Genomic DNA, 23,599 nt, shown 5'->3' with positions numbered 1-23,599 from the left:
CATCGTATGACATCCTGTCAGTGGGCGCACGCAGCGGGAGCTGTGGAATCTCAATTCTGCGCTCATTCACAGCCCAGAGAGAAATATTGTCACCTTTATGCCTCTTGGATTGCAGAAGCAGCTGGGAAGCAGAGCAGTCCTTGACATATGGTGGAGTAACCTCTCCTTCTTAGGCAGGTTTTTTAGCTTGTGCTGTGCCGATAAGGCCCTTTATAGAACAAACCCGTGCTCAAATAACCACATATCACAGCGTACTATGTCTTCACTTCTGCTTTCCCTCAATTTGCCTGACATACTCATCTCTACTGGAAGTGAGAGAAAGGACTGGACTGTTCTGCTGGCCCTCTGCCATGGGGGAAAAAAAAAGACTTTCTTTTTTGCTGTCACTTCTGGGATGACATGCAGGAACTACAGTAGAAATCAGAAACCAAAGGAATTAGCACTGACATCTCTAGCTCCTTACTTCCCTCTTAATTACAGCCTCTTTAATTCTTCCACTTCCAACTTCAGAGAAAAGGGGAAAAGACTTACAAATATCTTCTCAGAAGTAATATTGAATCACATTCATGTCATGCTTACTCCTAAATCTGTGGGAAATCCCAAAGATACCTCAAAGGAAGTAAAAAGTCTTTAAAGTTTCTTTACTATTTTCCTCTTTCTGCAATGATTTACATATCCAAGGTTTTCACCATGATGTTCTGTAGATGTTCTGAAGTTATTCTGCTGTTAAGCAGATGTCTCTTCGTTCTAAACACATCTAGTTCATCACATTTTGACTCTCAATCAGACTTGAGTGACTCACCTATGTAATTTTTTCCTTTGATCTCCACCACAAGGTAGACTGCTATGACTGACCACCTTCTACGCATGGGTGGCTTCATGCCTTGTTTCTGGTCATTGTTTGTCACAGTCCTTGGTTTCCTTTCCGTTGGTTCCAATTATGTTAATGCCTAGTTAGTCACAAGCCCTCTGTTACCTTTTGGCATGTTCCAGGATCTCTGGATGTTTGACTTTTAAGTATAGATAGTTACGTTCTTCTAAAATACATTCAGTTCAGCTTTAGTGTTACAGAAAATTGAAGTTCTTGTTCTGCAGAGATTACACACGGACATTGAAAAGTGCAGTGGAAATAAATGATTCATTGCAACAGGTGAAAGTGCTTTTGCAGTTGTGTACTATTTGATCAGGAGGTATTTTTATTCTACAAGACTTTTCTCCTGTTTTTTTTCCCCATCCCTATAAAAGCATAAAGTCCTACACTACCAGGTTTCCTCTGTTTTACAAGGAGTAGGTCCAGCACTGGAAGTGATGGGGTGATTCACCCTATAGTACATTCGTTCTGCAAATAATTTTTTCTGCGATACATTTGTAGAAACATATAAAGACATGCATCTTTCTATTGAACTTTGGTAAAAAGATGTCAATAAATTATAAAGTTCAGTGACATAGAGAGGAACTGACATGAAAATACATGTTGCAGCTATTGTATTTTGAAAACAGTGAGATTTGTTAGCTCGTCTAGCTCTAGCTAAAAATAAGGTACTTAATCTAGGTTATCATCTAGGCTTTTTTTCCAGAGCCAATAAAGGAATAGGCACTTGCAGAGATTATTTAACCCATAGCTCTTAAAAGGCTGTTTTGAGATAGGGTTGGTACTATCCGGCCCAGATAAGTACCTGGAGGCACTTACCTCTGTCACCAACTACAGAGGGACGTGGACAAATGATTTAGATTGAAAGCTTCCTATAGCAAGAGAGGCCATTCAAAAAAAATTAAGTGCTTAATTTAAATTTGATTGGATATGAACCTTTAAACATCAGTCCACATAACATCAGCAACAGTAACAATGAAAATAATTTTTAAAAGCTCTCCATCAATTGTTAGGAAATTCTTGCTTATAGCCAACTTTGTCACTGACTTGAACTATAATTAGGTGCAAATGATTTGCCCTTTCTGCCTCAATTTTGATCTTCACAAGGAAATAATAATGCTGTCAAAATGAATAAACAAATTCCAAGCATCAATTCTCTACCACTTGAAAGAAGTTTGACCTCTTGATGAAGGAAAGGTATACTTACAATGGCGAATATTATTAACACTATAGTATAGCAGAAATAGTCATCCCAAAATAGCTCCTCTTCACTGAGATGCACAACAAAATGAACTAAAAAAGCTTTTCACATTCATTTCAGACCATAACCTCTGTGTGCGTGGTGTGTGCTTGATACCTTGAAGAATGCATATGTAGCCAGGGTGAGTTACATGCACAACTGTTGTGGGGCCCAGGGTTGCAGGGCAGTGAACTGCCTTTGTAGCAGTCATGCAATAACATTACAGAATTCTGTAGAGGAAAAAAATTGAGGGTCTTGGATGCCTTAGTATTATTTACTGGGTTTCTAATATTGTGAACTTCTGTGATGTTTGAAAGGCCAGAATTTCTCAAATCAGCCCACTACTTGGAGGATGCAGCAGGTGACATCTGAAAGTGAAGTGGTCCAGATTTTTATTAATTATTCATCAGCTATGCAGAGAAAACTGGGCTCCTTTTTGGATATCTCAATCTGACAACCAAAAAAAATCCTGAAGCTTTCAAAATCAGTGGTTGCTTTTGAAATGGTTGGTGACATACAATCCCTTGCTCCAGGGAGCTTGTGATGCAAGATCCTGATCATTCAAACACTGTTTGATTGATGTGATTAACTTCAGCACCGTAAGCTACACATCATAATAAGTGTAAGCATTTATACAAATGCAGGCCGCCATCCTGCAAGACTATATGCTTGTATGAACTCGTCTATGCGCCCAGCCTCACTGAGCTGAGCTTGCTCACATAGAAAAGTTATTCGTGCAAGTTTTGCAAAATGAAAATGCAAGTGTACAGACAAAACGGTTCAAGTAAACAGGTTGCAAAATGCAAAAACAGTATTTGAAGCTGATGGGAACTTTGTTCTTTCACAGAAGTTGCTGGGGACATGGGGTTATGTTCTGCTTTATTGTTATTTGATGTGTCCTGTGGGGGAAGGATTTTTGTCTTCATGAAATTATCCATTTCTCTCTTGAGATCTGAGAAAATTGCTTTAATGCTCAGTTTGGATGGACAGCAGAAAAGTCAGCAGCAACCCCCTAAAGTGCCCCTGAGATGCAAAAAGCACAGAACAAACCAAATGTGTGTGTCGGTTTCTTTCCATCTCTCCTGGTGTCCTCTTTGAGTGAGCTCCCAGAGAAAAAGTCCACACACAGACCAGAAAAAAAATCTGTTTGATGCTTAGATCGGGTCGCTGGCTGGAGGCAGTGCAGTTTTACTACACACACTTTTTCCCCTCACCTCCCAATCTCTTTGTACAAATGGGGAAGAAGAGGAGCCGGAGAGACCCCCCAGGCAGCAGCTCCCGCATCCCAGGTACCAGGCTCCATCTAGTGACACAGTCGGGGATGGCCGGGCAGCAAGAAACACCGGGAGCAGCGCCGGCCCGCCCAGAGGCGCCGTACCGGGCCGTAGAGGGCCGTAGCGGGCCGTACTGGGCCGCCCCGTCTCGGCGCAGCGTGGAAGGCTGTGCCCCGCCGCTGCCGGTGACAGGGAACGACGGCACTGCTCACCCCGCGCTCCCGCCGCGGCGGCGCGGCCCCTGCCCTGGGAGGTGACCGGAGCTTGCGGGCCCTGAGCAGGGGCTGTGCGGCGGGGCCGAGGAGCTGCAGCGGCTTCGGTAGCGGGGCAGGATGCTGCTCTGCCCGGGGCTGGTGTCCATCACCGAGGTTTAAACATCATTCCCCGAAGGCGCAGCTCTTATATTTCTGAAAAGAGAAATAAAGGATGGGCAAGGGCTGAGGCAGGAGCCGGGCTGCGGCGGTGAGCGAGGGCAGCCTTCCCCCTGGGCTGACTCCCTCACCTCCGCAGAGCGGCTGGATGGGGTTTAATTTACACACGCCCACCCCTCGGTCCCCTTCCCGGCGCTCACATCAGGGCAGGGGCTGCGGGACCGACGACAGTGCCGCCCGGCCTGGCCCGGCCCGGCCCCTCGGGGCCCGCGGGGGAAGGCTCGGAGGTGCGGCCGGAGACTCGAAGGGGGGAAAGCTCGGAGGTGCGGCTGGGGAGGGAGCGACTTCAGGATGTCCCCTGCGAAATGATGTCACCCGATCAATATTTTCGGGGGGAGTGACCGATCCGACCAATTCCCGCTATGAAATAGGCTCTATATTGGAGCTGGATGCAGCCGAATCGATTGGGCTGATAACGGAGAGCTATAAAAGGCGGGGGGCTGACTTCGCCCGTGCTACATCCCCGAGGCGCAGCCAGCGCAGCCAGCGCCCGGCCGCCGCTCCGCTCCCCTCCGCGCCTCTCCGCTCCCCTCCCGCGGGCATGGGGCCGCGCCCCGCCGCCCGCCCCGCCGCCCTGGCGCTGCTAGGTCTCGCCGCCGCCGCCGCCGTAGCGCTGCCGCTGCCCGACGCCGGTCCGCACGTTAATTACGGCTGGGGGGAACCGATCCGGCTGCGGCACCTCTACACCGCCAGCAAGCACGGGCTCTTCAGCTGCTTCCTACGAATCGGTGGCGACGGCCGGGTGGACGCTGCCGGTAGCCAGAGCCCTCAAAGTGAGTCCCGGCGGCGGCGGCGGTACCAGGACGGGATGGGACGGGGCCGCGGAGCTAACGCCGTTCTTTCCTCTGTCCCCGCAGGTTTGCTGGAGATCCGCGCCGTGGCGGTGCGCACCGTAGCCATCAAGGGCGTCCGGAGCTCCCGTTACCTCTGCATGGACGAGGCGGGGCGACTGCACGGGCAGGTGAGCTGCGACGCCCCCGGCCCCCCGCTCCCCGCTCCCCGGCGACTCTGCCCCGGGCTCGCCGTTCCCTAGGGAGCTTTCCATTGCGGTCGCCGCGCTGAAACAGCAGGCGAGACCGAAAGGCTGGTTTATTTTATTTTATTTTTTTTTATCGCTGCTGTTGGTAATGGGTTAACAAATCTTTCGGGTCCTCCCCACCCCCCAACCCCTTTTGATCTATAGGATCGGTGATTCTTGTCACTGTTACTGCCTGAAAGGCCCTGAGGATTATTAGAATTCAGCAAGGAGCATTATTTAGAATACAAAGTATGTGTTGCATGTTCCCCGCCAAAATACGCTGAAAATACAATACAGGGCAAAAACGTGTTTAAAAAGCCTCATCGGTGGGTGGCTGCGTTTCTGCTGCAGGAATAGATTAAGTCACACCATAGAATTGGAATAACTTGTTAGTGTTCAGGTCAGGAATTCTGAAAAAAACCAAACCAAAACAAAACAAAACCCAAACCAAACCAAACCAAAACAAAACAAAAACAAGATTGCTCCTCTGGAAAGGAGATGCAGCCAGATGGCTGCCAGGCATAAAAGTCCCAGAAACACCATCTTTGAGGTTGTACCAAACAGAAACATGATTTCGAGGGGAAGAAGGACTCTTCTCCAGTCTCACTTCTGACTAGTGACAGCAGCACACCTGTGGGACTGCAAAAGGTTGAGGAGTTTAGTGACCCACTTACATCACTTTGTTAGCTCATGCTTTTTCCCTACATATGTCAGTGTATCAGCTAGTCATTATCAGCGATATAAACTTGCTTTTTAAGCCACATGAATAAGTTGCCAACTCCAGAATTTGAAGGGTAGGATTCAGATACAGGCTGTGTAAACTGCCTTCCAGGAACCTGAGTTTCACAGAGCAATGGCTTTTTATTATGTCATAGTAAAGATACAGCTTGATTCTGCTTTGATTATTCCGGCAAAATTTCTGCTGATTTCAATCAAGCAAAGACTTGACCCATTCTCAAAACTCTCAGTATCTTTAATAAGAGCGATATTGATTTAGTGATGGTTTTGAATATGTATATATATCACAGGATTAAGCCTTTCTTTCTGAATTTCCTTGCTTTTCTGCGCTAGAATCAATCAATGCTGCGATAAGGTGCATAGGTTCAGATGATACGGTAGGTCAATTATTAGCTTAATGTTTTAATGTATATCCAAAGCAAAATGATCAATGAAAATAAAGCAGAGCCTGGATCCTGCTCCCATCAGAGCTGCCAGCTGGACTTCGGCAGGCACAGAATTTAAAACAGCTTTCATATAACACCATTTTGAAGGTATATGCATATGCCTTGACCGAGACCGCACTTGTTCCTGTATAGTATTAATTGCAGGGTTTGTGTTTTTTTTCTGAAAATACCATGTCATGTAGCCATGCCGTTGCATCTATATGTTGCAGACATCTAGTGTCACCTCTCTGCTAACAGCCCAGGCAGGCAGCTCCGTGGGCAATTCTGCGTCTTATCAGTGCTATTCTCAGGAGTGAAAAAATGAAAGGGCAAATACAGTGTCTGGTGACTGAACATACAGTGTCTGGCAACCACTTGCACTCTTGAAACATGCCCTTTTTTAACACTGGAAAACTGATGACTAGGGTTGATTTTTTGAATGTGCAGTGTACTGTGGTCTGTAGTTCAAGGGAAATCATGTAACTGCTTAATATACTGACATATTATAAATTCCTCCTGTGAAAAAAATAATCTGGAAATACTTAAAGTGCATTTGATACTTGTTTAAAAAAATACACTAGAGACAATCCCAATGAAATAAAGAGGGAATGATATAGTTGAGACATGGGAGACTCAATCAATAACTGTTATTTGTAATGTGCACTTGCTCAAGAAGCATTTTTGTTTCAACATCCTTGTTAGTGAGGCTGAGCACTCATAGAAATAAGGAGAGCTAACAATTCAGCCATAAATTTGTATCATATACACGTATTTTGCTGAGATACAATGTGTGTAGAAGGATAAATGTTGCATAATTTTCTTTGAAAAGGAGAGAAAATGCCTTTTTTAACATTACTTGATTAGTTTTAAAAGTGCTTTTAAAAGACACCTCAATGCATGCACTTAATTGTACTCCATATTATTAACGGTGTTTGAGAAAGGGCTGAAGAGTATCAAATATGCTCTCTATTCAGACAGGCAGAGCATTCATGTAAGGGCACTTCTATTACTGTAGACTGAGACATAATCAGCAATTGCATTTTATTGACCGGGAGTTCAATCACCTGTAGTGGCTGAGCCTGAAATAACACTGGGGTTATAAGAAAAACAGTGCTTGTGTAAGGATCTGGAAAGGTCTGACCTGCTGATAGAAAATCTAACATACTATCTGTACAGTATATCACAAATGTAATTCTACAAACTCATACCTAAGAAAATACATTCTTCTACATAAAAATTTAACTAGCACTGTTACAAACTTGGCAGTTTTAACTGATGCGTAATGAGAAAATAACACTGTGTTAACCAGCCTTTGGTAATTTCAGTAAATGCTGAGTAAAAAAACCCCAGCAGTTAGCTTTTAAGTATAATCTTACTGTTTGGCCATGTTTGTGTGCCTTTCTGCAGATCTGATCCTGAAGCCCTTACACAGACAAATCTCTAATAGAGCTGGAGTTTTATACCTGAGGATTGTTGGTTTAGGGCTCATGACTGCAGTTAAGTACTGTCAGCAGTTGAAGACAGTTTACCTAAATGAGCACTGTCATCTGAGATATTTTTTCCCTGTGCTCAGAAAAGGGTAAGCGTGGTAGCTGTGGAGAAGTATGCATCCAGGATTCAAAGCTTATTTAATGTGATGGATGTGCATTAACCTCAGGAGTTCTGAATTATGTCTTTTGTAGTGGCCTTATAACTCAAAATCCATACTATACACAACATGGGGAGCTCGAGTAGAGTAGAGTGGAATAGAATAGAATAGAATAGAAATATTTCAGGTGGAAGAGTCCTACAATTATCATCTAGTCCAACTACCTGACCACATCAGGGTGCTTTAGGGCACTTCATCTTGGTGGCTGTGGTCCACCACTGAAAGAGTGGTCATCAGAGCAATGGGTCCCACCTGCACCCCTGCAGCAGTCAGGCAGAGAGGCAGCAGGCAGCTCACCACCATGAATCTGGCAGTGGGGTCTGTGAGGTGCACCAAACTGGGACACCCATTACAAGCACTGGAACAAGCTGCCTAGAGAAGTTGTGGATACACCATCCCTGGAAGTGTTCAAGGCCAGGTTGGATGAGGCTTTGAGCAACCTGGTGTAGTGGAGGATGTCCCTGCCCATGGCAGAGGGGTTGGAACTAGATGATCTTTGAAGTCTCTTCCAACCCAAACCATTCTATGATTCTATGATTCTATAAGCCAGAGGGACATCCCCACTGAGAGCAAAGAGGGGCTGGTCACATCCAAGGTTTATGTTGTGGTTGAATACAATGAGTCTGGTGGGCGTGTTTGTAATTCTCGTTACTCCTTGCTGTTCAGCTCAGGTATTCCACTGAGGACTGTTCCTTTGAAGAGGAGATTCGTCCAGACGGCTACAATGTATATAAATCAAAAAAATATGGAATATCGGTGTCTTTGAGTAATGCCAAGCAAAGACAACAGTTCAAAGGGAAGGATTTTCTTCCACTATCTCACTTCTTGCCTATGATCAACACTGTGCCTGTGGAGTCAACAGACTTTGGTGAATACAGTGATTACAGCCAGTCGTTTGAACCAGAGGTGTACTCCTCGCCTCTCGAAACGGACAGCATGGACCCCTTTGGCATCACCTCCAAACTGTCGCCGGTGAAGAGCCCCAGCTTTCAGAAATGACTCTGATCACACACACATGTTTTTAAAAGAAATATTGCAGAATACTGCAGGTTTTTTAGCTTTTCATGTAGTGATATTTCGAACTTTTTGTATATTTCAGTATGGAGCCAGCCTTTTCCTTGCAGTGTGTTGTACCTGTAAGAAATGAGTGCCCAGAGGCTATTCTATAGTCTAAAGGATTGCCTATCCATAGTTTTATTTGGAAAAGAAGGATTAAATAAGAAAAGCTTAGCAGCTTCATCAGAGTTCCTCCATTACTGTGGTGATGATAAAATAATTATAATTTTTCTACATCAGCTTCATTACCATATATGTTCACCTGTTATTTCTGCTTATAAGAGCAAATGCAGAAAATCTTTTCCTCTTCAGAGGCCTTAAAGACAAATGTTTGGAACAAAACACAATTAAGGAAAACCTAGCAAATGTGGCTACGTGAACTAGAGCTAACACTGTTTCTTGAAAAGCTGCTGACAACATTGTGGGAAAACTTCTATTGAAAGCATGACACTGAAAAAACAATTCTGCTTGTATATTGTGCTTTTTCTTCCCTCAAGAAATAAGAGAACAAAACTCTTCCTTCCCTTATTGCTAAAGGATACTTTGGAAAACTGGATCTTTGATTTCTTTTATAGGATAATTTATGTTCACTGTGGCATCAGCATCATTCAGGAGAGAGTTCTTGTTAACATTAATAAGAATTCAGTGTGTGGCTGGAAGAGTGCACAGAACTAGCATTTATGTTCATCAGGTAGAATGAGCCATTCAAATTAGTGTTTAAGTTAAGGTTCTGTTGTATATAAGCATGCATATCATTAGGAAACGGAGAGAAAGACTGAAAATGGATTATGTGTAGGTCAAATTGATTGCAAAATAGGTTTTTGTGTTTAGTCTTTAACCACCAGCAATTCTTTCAAGTCCCTTCCAGGCTTGATTCTGCATCTGTGGGAATCAGTGGAGAGACAGTTTACTGACTGAAATGCCACAGAACTGGGTCAGCTGCGCCTTTTTTCTTGCAGGAGGGATTATGAATACCTTGTGGCCAAAATGCAGATGTCTGGTGGCTTCAGTTCTGTTCTCCCATTCTAACAATTTGACAAAGGAATAACCAAGGTGAAAACGAAGAAAAAAAAGAAGAAAAGAAAAGAAAAGAAAAGAAAAGAAAAGAAAAGAAAAGAAAAGAAAAGAAAAGAAAAGAAAAGAAAAGAAAAGAAAAGAAAAGAAAAGAAAAGAAAGAAAAGAAAAGAAAAGAAAAAAAGAAAAGAAAAGAAAAGAAAAGAAAAGAAAGAAAAGAAAAGAAAAGAAAAGAAAAGAAAAGAAAAGAAAAGAAAGAAAAGAAAAGAAAAGAAAAGAAAAGAAAGAAAAGAGAAAAGAAAAGAAAGAAAAGAGAAAAAAGAAAAAGAAAAGAAAAGGAAAAACAATTTGAGAAAAGGGTTCGGGGATTCTACTCATTTCCAAAGGTTCATTTATAATGGAGATTTCTATACAAAAAAAGCTCTACTGGAAATACTGGTGTTCTTCTGACCTAGCACTTCATTGCCAATGCAATATTTATAATTAATTTATTGAATACATACATCTGTTTATTTTGTTACTGTTATTTATGCTCAAAATTCTATTTATATACTCCTGAAGGTGCGTTTTTTAGTTGTACCAAATTTTGTGATGTTTTGTAATCATGAAATTTTAGCCAAAGATAGCTTTTTCAATTTCTATGCATTATCAGTAGTGTAATGTGTACATTTGCAATAAAAAAAGAAAGAATCATCTTCAACACAGAAATCTAGCTGACTCTTCTGTCACTCCATTAGTCTAGAGACTTCAAGGAGCTTTAGCAAATGGTGGCATCTGGCTCTGCAGCAGCCATGTGCAGATGGTGTGCCTTGTGAAGGTGACCTAGTTGAGGTACAACCAGCAAGGACATGGAGAGACAAAGGGGTTTTCCCAAAGCTAGGCAGTGAATGCCAAGGCTGGAATTCGAGTCTGTCTCCTGCCAGTTACTGACGAGCTCCACGTGAAGCAGCAAGTCTAAGAAAAGTACCTCTGTTATGGAAAGGTTTTGGAAACAGCTCATTAAATTTTGACCCTGGGATATGTGAAGGTCACACCATCTAGTCCTAAGTTGTCGTTCTCTTGATACTACAAACGAGTGAAGCTCAGCTTTAAGTTGTCTGTGTCCTGACGTTTTCCTCCCATTCCTCATCATTCAGTCATAGAATCATAGAATTGTTTAGGTTGGAAAAGACCTTTAAGATCATCGAGTCCAACCGTAAACCTAACACTACCAAGTCCACCACTAAACCATGCCCCTAAGTGCCACATCTACATGTCTTTTAAATACCTCCAGGGGAGGTGAGTCTACCACTTCCCTGGACAGCCTGTTCTAATGCCTGACAACCCTTTTGGTGATTAAATTTTTTCTAATACCTGATCTAAACCTCCTTTGGCAGAACTTGAGGCCGTTTCCTCTTGTCCTGTCTCTTATTACTTGGGAAAAGAGATCGACACCCACCTTGCTACAACCTCCTTCCAGGTAGTTGTAGATCTAGGGAGGTGAGTGCTGCCTGTAGGCATCATAAATCAGTCATGGATTTGCATCTATTCTATAGAACATCCCTTTCATAATCCATTGATGTCATTAAAACCTGCTGTTCGCACTGCTCACAGCCATTGAGGTGCCGGATAACAAGAGGAGTGCAAATCCCCAGCTGGGTTTGAATCTCCCTGAGAGATGGAAAAATCTGCTATCAGGTGTGGTTTCTGTCATTCTTATTTGGCTGCACAAAATTCACCTGCAAAATGCAAAAAATCTTGTGGGCAGAAGGCTGCTCCCTTTTAAAAATGGGAGCCATCCTCAACAGAGCAGCCAGGGACAAAATTGGTTATTTTGCCTGAAAAAGATGTCAATTTCTGGCAGGAAAAGAGACTGAACATTTCCATTTGGAAATGCTGTGAGTCACAGGAATTGCAGATTTCTTGGTTGGCAAACATTTCCCATGGTGTTTCCCGTTCTCGTTTGTGCTGAGCCAGTGCCACACATCTGGAGGGTTCCCGCTCCTCATGTACTGGGAGATGTAGTCCTGGTTTTCAAGGTGTTTTATTCCAAAAGTTTTCAGGCTTGGGGCATTTATTTTTCCTCTTTTGCATTTCCAGTTTTGATCAGACACTATATTTTCCTTGAACATTAGATACCTTTCAAAATCCCTTTGTAAAAAAAAAAAAACAAAAAGCAAAAAACAAACAAACAAAAAAACGCCCACCAAAATAAAATAAATATGAACTTCTAAAATTTTGTCAAAAATCCACTTTTTTGCTAAAAAACCCTCACAGTTTCAATGGGAAACACAATAAATAACAGAGTTCAGAGGGTGCATTGCTCAATTTAACCAGTGAGAGGCTTATTAAGTAGATGTAACATAGTTGTTCAATAATATCGCTCAGGAGTGCGAAGACGAGCAACATTATATTTACGAACATCTTGAGCTTTTCAGTGACCCTATTTGCTGACACCTTTGGATTTGCGTCTTCCACCAGCAGCCCAATGTTTCTTACTGCAACAGCATGGTTAGAGCTTGGTTCAATATTTATTCAGACAACAGGAAGAATGCCAGGAGCTGAATTGCCCACACCGCTTCCTGGAGCACTTCAGTTTTCCTTGGAGGTTTCCCATCCAAGGTCTGACCAGATCTGGCTGTTTTGCTTAGAAAATCTGACAAGATCTCAGGTCGAGGTGGAAGGATTACTGGAAAATGCTTTCCCTACCATCAGACACCTGATTCAGTCAGGAACTTGGTGTGCAAAACCTCGAAACACCATCGCCTTTGGTTCTGTGGGAATGTAAACACCACCAGACACTATATATGCCCTGGTTGATCATAGTTTCTCAAAGACCATAGGACAATTGCAGTGCTTTCATTTGCAGTAGTACATTTTACAGCCCTAAAAGGTTTTTAAAGGTCAGGTGTCAAATGTCTCCTTGTGAAGTCTCAGTTAGAAGCTATGATGTGCAAATACGAGTTGTCAGAGTAGTGGGAAGGCTGTAGGAAAGGAGATACTGGGCATCTCCATTTCCACTTTAGGGAAGTGTAAAAAGCTATAAATCTTTCATTCAAGAGTCATAATATCAACTTTACCTCTGCTCAAAGCGCTGAAACTATGCTCATGGAAAATTTGGGACCACTTTTTATAGTCTGGCAGTATACTTTGTATATGAATGGAGAATGACACAATAAATTAAATAAATGTACTTTTTTTCCTCAAAAAAGTATGGAAGCCAACCCTCCTTTCAGGCAGCTTCAGACGTGATGAGAGCAGAGAAGTGTTTCTCTTGGAAGAGAATGGGAGTGCAAAAAAGACATTATTGGGACTCTGAATTTGTGTGAATTTGTGACAGCCTAGGCACACCACAAATTTGTCAGGAAACCCGTTGGATGAGACTGATAGTTGAAGGTATGTAAGAATGCCCCCAAAATCTGTAGTGTTCTCGCCAGGACATTATTGTATTTTCAGCATTTTTCATCAATCCCACTATCTACCAAGATCAAAGAATTCGTTTTTCATTAACTTCCAAAGCAAGACTGAAATTGTAGCTGTTAGCTTAGAGGAAACCTTCAAAGACCCTTTAAATTTCCACTGCCATCAGTGAACAATATGTGTTTGCTTGTGATTGTGTGGCCGTAGGGCCAGGAGGTATTCACACCTGGTAACCTTCAGTGATTTCATGTGAGATCTAGTGACATCAAAACTTTAAATTAACACAGAAAACGAGCTGGCCGACTGACTACAGTCACTTTATAATCAGTATAGCCTGCTGCGATGGAAACTTTTCAATAAACTGTGATTGCTGCATCTGGTTAGCTAAACCTTTAGTAGCATGAGTTTATTTTCACTCTAATGGAGCTTTATCTTTTCTTCAGACCCATCTCTGGAATGCAAAGCTGTCTTTTTGAGTCCTCTGCCCTCCTGTGTTTGTTTCAGAGGATAACAGACCCCCTGTGCCTGTATTTGGATTGGCAGACTACTCTGGTGTGCCCAGAGCCGCACTTTCATTAAGCATCCGGAAAACAACAGTCGAAGACAACACTAAAATATATGCTTGTAAGTAAGCACAAATGTGTCCTTTCACCAGCGTCGATCTATACTAACGAATAAACGTAGCACAGCAGACTCGAATGGCACACTAATGTTTGGTTTGGGTATTTACATCAAAAATATTTACATTTCGGCTACATACTTAAAAAATACACTACTTGAAAATCAGGCACGTCTCAGGTCAATGTAATACCTGCTTGTATCAGGGCGCAGGATGTGTGGGGCTGGAAACGAGCCTCCCACAACCTGCTCCTTGCACCCCGACTGCAAAGTGCACGAACCACCAGCCGCGCTGGCTGCTGAGCACGTTGGACCATCCAGAAAGAAGGGTCAAGAATTCAGAGAAAAGGATTCGTTGTCAATATATATTTTTTTTTTTCCCGGTACTACAACTCCCGATAGTTTCGTGGGAAAAAGATCAAAACTGACCCTTTGACTGTCACCGCTGCTTTTCTCCCGTGCCACCTCCAGCTCACGCCCCGACTCCCGGCCGGGGACTGCGACTTCCCTCCAGCCACGCCAGCCCCCCGGGCTCGCTGCCGGAGGGTACCACAGGCGGACCGGCCCCCGCCCCCGCCCCCGCCGCGGCCCCGCCCCCGTGTCGTTGGCGGCGCGCGGGCGCCCCCTCGCGCGCGCACCGCACCGCCCTCCCCCCGCGCTGCTCCCGCCCCGGAGGCGGAGCCAAGCGGAAGGCCACGCCCCCTCGCGGCTCAGGGCCCGGCCGACCGACGGGCGGGGCGGGGCGGGCGCGGGTGACGCGCCTGCGCGCTGGCACCTCCCCGGCCGCGGCCCCTCCGGCTTGCCGTCCTTTCCCGGCGTGCTGAGCGGCCGGGCTTTGGCGGCGCGATGGCGGCGGCGTCTGGAAGCTCGGACATGTTTGATGAGATCGTGATGGCTGAGGAGAGGTGGGGCTGGTGGAGGAGCCTTGACGGGCGCCCAGAGCCTTCGAGGGGCTAGGCGAGGCCGGAGCGGGACTCCTCACTCGCCGCGGGCAACGGTCGGCCTAAGGGGAGAGGCCCGGGCCTGGGCTTGAGCTTCCACAGTCGGCAGTAGGAGCTGAGAAGGAAAATGTGAGGGGCGAAGGGCAGGTAATGAGCCCGGGGAAGGGGCGAGGAAGGAGAAGGGCGGGAGAAATTCTTCTCTTTGCTGTCGTTGAGCGACCGACCTTCTCGATCTCGGCTCTTCCACCGTGTGGAAACTTGACCTGGAGTCGTGAGCTTGTAGTTAGCAGTGTTATTCTGGTGAAGGTACTGAGCTGGACTGCAGAGCACGTTGGTGTTGGCAAATTATTATAAACTTGTTTGAAAGGATCACGGTGTGTGTAAGAGCACCTTAGTTTAAATCAATGTTATGTGATGTTTCCGAATATGGATAGTTGCATTTCAAAGGTGGTAGAGCATGTTTTTGTTTCTGTGCATTGCTTGTCTGCAGTGGGACTTTGGTATGAAATGAAAATAGGGGATAAAAAAATTATATTTCTGTCTTTACAGGTTTCATGGTGAGGGATATCAGGAGGGGTATGCTGAAGGCAGTCATGTTGGGGTTGTTGAGGGGAGGAGGTATGGATCGCTCCATGGTGCCAAGATTGGGTCTGAGGTAAATGGGAATCACAATGGTTTTTGTCATTAGAAAATCACTGTAACCCAGAAGCTCTTAGACAAAGCCCAATATATTGGTAGTCTGAGGCCTGCTATGTTACAGTGCTTTGTAAGTGTCCGGGAGGACCTGTAAAACTAGTTTAAAGGTGGTATTTTGATTTGAAAAGTTAAATAAAGGGGTTTATGTTTCCTGATCTTATTCGCTATTTGGGATTTTGGTTTTTTTTTTTTTCTGAAAGCAAGGATAAGAAGAAACAAATAAATTCAAACAAGCTTACTCGGAAAAAAAAAAATGATGATGGACTATACATTTATTTTTGTAACCCAAAATTGTGCCTAAAGGGCCCCCTGTACTATCTCCTGTGGCTCAGCATTAAGGAAAAACAGAATGTTGAGACACGTCGGGTAGAGAAACATAAAGGAACAATTCTGCATGTGTCAACAGCTGTGCAACAGCACTCTCTGTTATTTCTAATACTGGGAGAGTTTGTGGGTTGAGACACTGTTGTTCTCAACCCACACGGTTGAGTACACGGAGTCAGTTCGATGTCTTGGCACACATATGCACACAATGGCATACCTGAATCAATAAGCCTTCCTAGAAAAGAAAGGACTGGAGAGTGGTGGTGAGGCACCTTAACTTGCCTCCTATGTCCAACTCGAGTTTGTCATAACATGGAGTGTGTTCAATGCTGTATAATGTAGTTACAGTGTTTTTGGACCCAAACTGGGGTTTTTCAGCTTTGTTGGGAACCTACACTACAGGATTCACGGCAGGCCTTGTTTCAAGTACAGCACTATAAATCTAAATTTATTCAGTCTGTTGAAGACTTAGATAATTTGGCAATTTGCACTTTTGATATTTTCAGGTTACTGAAAGTTAATTATCTACAGAAAGAACAGTAGCAATGGTATTAATCCATTTTGAAGTGAAAAACATAAACTGTCGAATCGTGAAAGGGTGGTTATTGTAACATTTTGGTTTACGTTTGGCGTGATACAGAGATGTACAGTGATTAAATATTTTCCTACTTACGCTACAACTATGTAGTTCCAAGATGAGAATGTTAAACAGCAGCATCCAAAGCTGGATAGTTTTATACAAAATGATCCTAGACAAGCCATAATAGAGAAGAGCACTCTAACCTACTTGTATTGGGGAAGCTCCAGAGGACAGTAGGATTATAGACAGTGAGTCACATTAAATGAGAGAAAGAGTGACTTGAGTAGTCTTAGATCTCTCAGCCTATTTTGTGTCTTAGGCAAAATTATGATACTGATCTGATACTGGCCTTGCTTGATAGAGAATTAAAGTAAGACTTTGTAATTAAAGCGTACCTGTTTCGGTGCATCCCTCAGCCAGGCTGAGACACAGTATCTGCTTGGGCTCAAGCAGAAGATTGGCACTGCACCCCTGTGGTAGAGCATGCTAATTATGCTGAGAAGTCTGCAGCAAAGTGTACAGGGAGAGTTTTGTGGTGTGCAAATTAAATTTCTATCAAAGAAAGTAACTGGAAACCTCACTTCATATATGCTTGAGCACTTGATGGGGTCTTAAGTCCTAAACCCATGTTTGGGCCTTAAATAGAACCACTGCCTTATACCTTAACGAGCGTAACAGAAGACTGAAACTACCAGACACTCCCACTCTACTCTGAAGAGGTTTGCAGGCCACAGGAGCTTACAAGTCCCCCAACAGTGTTTTGTAAGCTTAAATGGCAGGTGTCTGTACATGCACACACACAGACCGAAGTGGGATTAGGCTGTAAGTTTGGACTTAATTTCTCAAAATTCAGCTAACTTTTGTTTCAGGTGTCTGTGTTGTTTCTCAGTGAATGCTAAGGCACTTTTGAAAAGGACTCCAGCTGACTTACCCAGTTGGTGCATTGAAGAACTTAACCTATATTCCTATTTCATTTGGTGTCTGAAGTTCCAATGAGAAGTTCTGACAGCAAGGCTAGCTTAGTCAGCTCTTTGTGCTTCTTTCTGATGCCATGCTGTCCTCTTGAGTTAGACTGGTAAAATTGTTTGTCTATTAACTCAGAAAAAAATGTGGTTTCCTCTTTGGTTGACTTGGTAGCTCCCTCAGTCCAGCTGGTGTACCCTTTTTGTAGGGCTGTACATGGACTGCTTAAACTGACAGTGCTGCAAAAATGAATGCTTACCAGAACATCTTAAGTAGATTGTTTTCTAATTGTCTCCCTACTGCCACACTTAAATACATTTGGGGGTTGAAAGCATATAAAGCATGCCTAGTGTTTTGCAGAACTGCTTTTTATGCTGCATTTTAAATATTTCGTCCTCTGATGCTAAACAGATTCTTACAGGAAGTTTTCTGACTCTTGTACTGTGTAACACAGATGGCCCTCATTTATCCTACCCTGATTTTCTGAACTTTCCAGGAGAAGAAACATATTTGTATATCCAGTGATTTGTTTCCTGAGCAATGGGATACAATATAGCGCTTTGTTTTTGTTTGACTACCTGTACTACGTGTTTTGTTTTTTTTTCCTCATGACATTCTTATAAATTCACAGATTGGCTGCTACCTTGGGTTTACCCTGACGTGGCAGCGTCTGCTCCAGAAATGCACGGATGAAAAGAACAGGTAAGGTTAAAAAAATTTTTAAAACCCCGACCTGTTCCTTTAATACTGTTTCAAATTATGGTGTCCAGTTTTGCCTTTTTCCCAATACAAAAAAAAAACCACCTGAAAAATAGAAGAAAGGTGAGCAGAGGTTTCCTAGGGTGGTATCATGTGCTGGATCATGTGATACTGAAAAGAGGATAAGGTTTTTCCAGCCAGGAGGAAAGAAGACAAGGGAGATATGTAGTTGTACCACATAAAGGGAGGTTCTAGATAAGGTGGAGATGTGTTCCTTGCAGAGGTGCACAGTAAAAGCACAATAGTCAAGTTTTCATAGTTTGAAACAAGTTAAATTCTAATGAGACGGAAGAAGAAGGTTCTTCCCAGTGCAAGCAACGAAGCACTGGGGCAAAATGTCCAGAGAAACTCTAGAAGCTCCATCTTTTTTCCATATATTTTTTTTCCGTCTGGTTTTGAATAATTTATCTGACAGCATTGGCACCATACTGTCAACCATTTGGATATGTAGTGGAGGGTTTCCCTGCCCATGGCAGGGAGGTTGGAACTAGATGATCTTTGAGGTCCCTTCCAACCCTAACCATTCTATGATTCTATGTGTTCTGGTGAGCTTTTTTTATTGCTTTTTTTTTTTCTCAGTCCTTTAATCAATATTTCTGAAGATTCTTGAATATTTCTCAACTTCAGGCAGTTAAGTTAAAGGGGAAACCTTAACTTTGTCAGTTAAGGTGCTACAGCTTAATTTGTCATTATGGCTTAAATGTGTATCAGATACACACTCTCAGTGAGATAAATGAGAGAAGTTGAATTAAAGAAGGATGGAGGGCTGGGTAATAATATGTAAATATATAATAATTATAATTCAATAATACTTTGAATTACTGTGTGTAAGTATCAGTGTAATTTTCATGTTGATAGATTGAAAAAACTTCTGTGGTAGGCTCATTGTTTTTTCTCTTTTGATTGTTGTTTTTTTTTTTTTGATAGCAAAAAGATAAGGGCTCTGGATTCATTAATAGGAATGATTCAGAAATTCCCATATGAAGACGCCACTTATGATAAGCTTCAAGAAGATCTGGAAAAAATCAGAGGAAAATTTAAACAGGTTTGTAGGATTGTTATTTTAGCACCAAATGGTATTAATTTCTGAAAATATTTAGTCTTTACACTTGCTCTAAAACACAGTATTTGTGCAGAGCAATTATTGTTCTTCTTTTGCAGTCATAATAAAATACTTGAAATGAAATTAATTAAGTGAAAATACTTAATAGTTGAAAATTCCCCAACTGATACCAACTGCAAAATAAAAATATTCTTTAAATGGAAATTGAAAATATTATTTGACAATTAATTACAAGGGGGACCAGAACAAGAGAAATGGAGGAACTGGGAGTTTTGTTGAACATTCTTGGAAAACAGACGCTTTGAAACACTTTTGTGTATTCTTTTTTAGGTTTGTTCAATGCTAAATATTCAGTCCAATTTTAGAATTGGTACTGAAAGATCTTCACTAACATTTTGAATATAAGAGATGAAGATAAACATGGATGACCAAAGAAGAAACACAAACACTTTTCCAGTTATCTGTTCTGTTAATCTACTCTTGTTTTAAAAAGAATCAAAATAGTGAAGAGGTGCTAAATATTAAAGCGGAGAGAGAAGACCATTGAACTTGCGATAGTACTTCTCATATGTCATTTAACGTTTACTATCTCCAGGTTTTATTTAGGATTATTGAGACACTAGTGTGTAAACCTGTTAAACAGAAATATTTGCTTTAGTTCCTCACTAGCCTTGCACTGATGGATTAATTCCTCGAAAGGAAAACATACGCATTTGCAAAGTTTCCTTATTTAAAGGGTATATGTTATCTAAAAATCTGTGTATGCAGATCATTCAGTTTACACAATGTTTAGATATTGTAGGTGAAGTAAAATATAATCGATTGCCTGCGGACTTTGCAGTAGGAAACATTTTTGTGGGTAAAAAAAAGAATGACAAATGAAGTCAGAATGCGAAGGAGAAAGATCAATATACCTGCTCATAAAATAACTGCAGCTCAGAACATGAAATTTGCACTTTCCACTAGTTCTGCAGACTGATCCAATATGGGGGGGGGGGGGGGCGAACACACCCCCCGCCCCCCAAACCAAAATGCAAAATGCTAGCAATTTAAGTGACGAGTGAGAAAAACGTGACTACCAGAAGAGTTGTGACACTGATTTATTGTATTTATTAGTACCTTTTATCAAGGAATAGCTTTTTATTTTCCAGTCTTGAAATGGCAAATTTTAGTCTCATTCCAAAAAAATGGATGCCATCAGCTAAATGTATTCAGTTGTGTTAGTTGAAGAGAAACACAGTCAGTTGTTTTATCTGAAAGATACTTCAGGTTAAGCTGCTGAATGTCTTTGCGTACCATTTGCAATACAGTTATATAATGAATTTTAGAAGCCCTTTTATCAGTTGTGAGGTGTGCATGTCTGGCTAAGTCTATATGGCATAGTGTAGCTTCTTAACGGCAGATTTGACTACCATGGGCGTCAGAAGCTGCACGCAGGGTGAAGTATCTCAGGTGAAAGTTGTGTTTTAATATGGCCGTGTCCTTCAACAGCACTGCTTTGTGCCGTGTGGACCTCAGTTCTGTTTTATTTGTACAGCTTTTTTATTATACAGGAAGGTAAGCAACTTGAATTTTTAAAACATACACTCTATTCTCATCTGGGATATGAAGGACATGCATTCTGCTAAAATTTTTGGATTTTTTACTCTGAAGATTTGCTGACAGTATGGGGGGAGTTGTGTGCGCATGTATCAATTTATTTCAAAATAATCTTTTTACTTTTTGTCTGTTTCCTCAGTATGCCAACGTCAGAGGCTTTTCTTAATAACTGGTTGCTGGTGTACTTTTTTTGTTTAGTTGCCTTACATGTGTAAGTGTTCAAACAGCTTTGATACACAGTGCGTGTCAGAGCCATCTAGTGGAGGAGGTTGTTGTGTCGTGTAAGAAATACATTATTAGCATTCACGAATATTTATATAGATGGGAGCTGTTAAAATAGAGAGTATAGAACATATGTACATGTGATACAGCTCTTCTAATTATGTGGTGAACTTCTCTGAAATGAAGTAATATTGAGGTAGGTTTTATTTATTTGTAGCTTGTTTCCTCATTTGAGACTTTGAAAGGGACCTGACAACATTGATGATATTTTCATTTAGGGCAGTTTGAACGCAAGTGGCTTTTAATTGTTGTGCAGCTAAGCCACTAGGAACCAGAATAGGCACCAAACTTCAAGTACCTGAAAACAGAAGCAAAATAAAATAGCATACCTTGTAATCTCAGTAAATAGGTAGGCATAAACCAAAAAGATCACATACTAGAGAAAAGAATGCTAATTTGACTTTATAATCACTTCAGAGAAATCCAAATTGGAAAAAGTTGTGTCTGCATCCACAAACCAGTTTATTTTTGCAAATCATAGTATTTTCACCTGTTTACTTCAAATTAATGAAAGATGCTAGATATTCATCTGTGATTAACTTTGAAAATATTTTTTGTTGAAATTCGTGTATTATGCTTTAAATAAACTCCCCCTGGATCTTTGTCTAAAAAAGACCGTTTTGTTGTTCTTCTGAATAATAATACAGAGAAGTAAACGCTGAGGTCTAAGTATTAGTGTTTTAAAATGCAGCCTTTTTTGGAATCTTTGTACGTGATTTACAAAAATGTATGTAAAAACGAGGGAAGAAATGTGAGAGTTCAAAGTATTTGAAGCATTCGATTACTAGAAGCTTGTAATGTCTAAGTTATATGCAAACTGCTACTCTAGCGATTGTATCAAAACCAATTATTTTTGTTCGACTAAGGAGAGAAGGGATTTTTGCAGATCAAGCAGTTTATCACTGTTATTTTGAAAATTGGTCTGGTGGCCAATTTTCTTGTGTTGCTTCAATTTCATTTATAACAATTAAAATTGCATTATTAGAATAAATTATTTATATATATGTATAAATTATATGCACATTTAACTATAAAGATTGTAGCAACCAGGATATGGCTGGGATATGCCAGGTTTAAGGTTGCCTATTAGGTGTTTAATTTAGCTCCATCTATTTGTACATATGGATGGAGTCTTTTATTCCACAAGTCTGTATTTTTCTGAATATCTTCCATTTCGTGTCTTGTATAGGCCTGATGGTTTTTATTAAATGAGGTAAGGTTAAAAATTCTGTTGGGTATGTAGTCCTATAGTTTCTTCGGTGCAAATTTCTTAAACTTTTCTGCAACAGACTTGTGGGGTTTTCTGTGGTGTTCAAGCCATACTGTAGAGGTATTTTTATACTTTATTTAGAGCTAAGAAGTTAAAGCCCAGGTTACGTCAAGAATATTGATTTGCCTTAACCAATATGAGATGTCTAATGTGAATCATTCCAAATAATTTTGCATTTTGAGTACTTGAATACTTCAGAATGTGCTTCTTGCCAATGTCAAGAGTGGCTATGAGTACCTAGGTTTTTTGCATGTTTGTATTTTTGCCTGTTTTTCTCAGATCAGTCACCTAGAAAATGAGGAACATGACAGGTAGCAACCACCTGTGAAAGATGTGTGCTTAAGTCAACTAGAATGCTACTGAGAAAAAAAAAAATATCAAAACTTCGAAAACTAGTATTCAATTTTGTGAGATAAAAGTGTATGGTTTCTGTTTTTCCAATGCCTTTCCTGTTATGTTAACATCTTCCTAAAATCTGTAACAAATGAAAACAAATTCTTACAAATGGCTTCATGAGTTTCACACCCTGCGTACTCATCCTGTGTCTTGAGTGGTCAGGACTTTGATGGAAGCAAAGTGTTACACTATAATTAAAGGCTATTAAAGACTATCAAAGATCTGTGCACAGAGAGGCTGAATAAAGCTTCTGTGGACCATGGTCATTCAGATATTTCCTGGTTTGAACGCTTGACTGTGCAACTTCAGTATCACTTTAAAGACTGGATGGAAAAGACACCGAAAAAAATGCAATCTTGTCATTTATAATATTGTTTATTAATAAAGGAGACCATAGAGATTGTGGCTTTGTGCTATAGCGTCAAACAGGTTTGAAATTTTGCAGGAGTGCTTGATCTGTTAAGAACAGTTAAGATGGAAAATTTCTGCTAAAATTATTGAAGTTACTAAGACTTGAAAACATACTGCTGTATTCACCACCTCTAGTTATCGCTCAGTAGTTAGGGAGGAATGTTTGAAACGTTTAACTTACAAATTTCTGACTTGCCTGGGCTGCGTTCTAGCTTGTTTTGTTTCTTAATGCATCTCTCGGCTGAAACTGTGGAATACAGAATTTTCTTAAAAGGTGGGTACAAAGCTAATTACTGGTAATGTACTGAAGTCATTGCAATCCAGAATTCATTCCCTGCAGAATTGCATGCTGATTCAATGCTGTCTTATAGCCATGGGATCATTAGCTGCTAATACCAAATCAGCCATCACTAGAACATGTAAATCTGACTTTGTACGTTATCTGTGTCCTTGTACTATATCAATACAGTAAAACAAAAAAGTAGGATGGAGCTTGTTAAAGCTTCCTAGTAAAATTCATGAATAGAACACTTGTCCTATCTTTATTAAGCAGCACACTGTCTTTCCATTTCTTGTAAATTGC

At 41.6% G+C, this 23,599-nt stretch overlaps 2 protein-coding genes across 4 annotated transcripts; both read left to right on the top strand.

The window, feature by feature from the left end:
* The first annotated feature begins 4,357 nt into the window (after nt 1-4,357).
* Nucleotides 4,358-8,644, top strand: FGF19 (fibroblast growth factor 19). Its single transcript, XM_086613952.1, has 3 exons — nt 4,358-4,589; nt 4,674-4,777; nt 8,312-8,644. Exons 1-3 carry the CDS (start codon nt 4,358-4,360, stop codon nt 8,642-8,644), a joined length of 669 nt encoding a protein of 222 aa, XP_086470078.1.
* A 5,889-nt stretch (nt 8,645-14,533) lies between these two features.
* LTO1 (LTO1 maturation factor of ABCE1) lies at nt 14,534-20,057 on the top strand. 3 transcript variants are annotated; one of them, XM_086613462.1, is made up of 5 exons: nt 14,534-14,637; nt 15,223-15,328; nt 17,868-17,938; nt 18,923-19,052; nt 19,903-20,057. In XM_086613462.1, exons 1-5 carry the CDS (start codon nt 14,579-14,581, stop codon nt 20,035-20,037), a joined length of 501 nt encoding a protein of 166 aa, XP_086469588.1. In that variant the 5' UTR covers nt 14,534-14,578; the 3' UTR covers nt 20,038-20,057. The 3 variants fall into 3 exon arrangements, with proteins under 3 accessions (XP_086469588.1, XP_086469589.1, XP_086469590.1); XM_086613463.1 differs by having other exon boundaries at nt 18,923-19,040; nt 19,389-19,945; XM_086613464.1 differs by lacking the exon at nt 14,534-14,637 and adding an exon at nt 14,651-14,802 and having other exon boundaries at nt 18,923-19,040; nt 19,389-19,945.
* The last annotated feature ends 3,542 nt before the right edge of the window (nt 20,058-23,599 follow it).

This window comes from Tauraco erythrolophus, chromosome 6, assembly GCF_009769465.1.
Source record: "Tauraco erythrolophus isolate bTauEry1 chromosome 6, bTauEry1.pri, whole genome shotgun sequence".
Lineage (NCBI taxonomy): Eukaryota > Metazoa > Chordata > Aves > Musophagiformes > Musophagidae > Tauraco > Tauraco erythrolophus.
The sequence above is the reverse complement of the archived record's forward strand: the minus strand, read 5'-3'. Positions and strand labels throughout refer to the sequence as shown.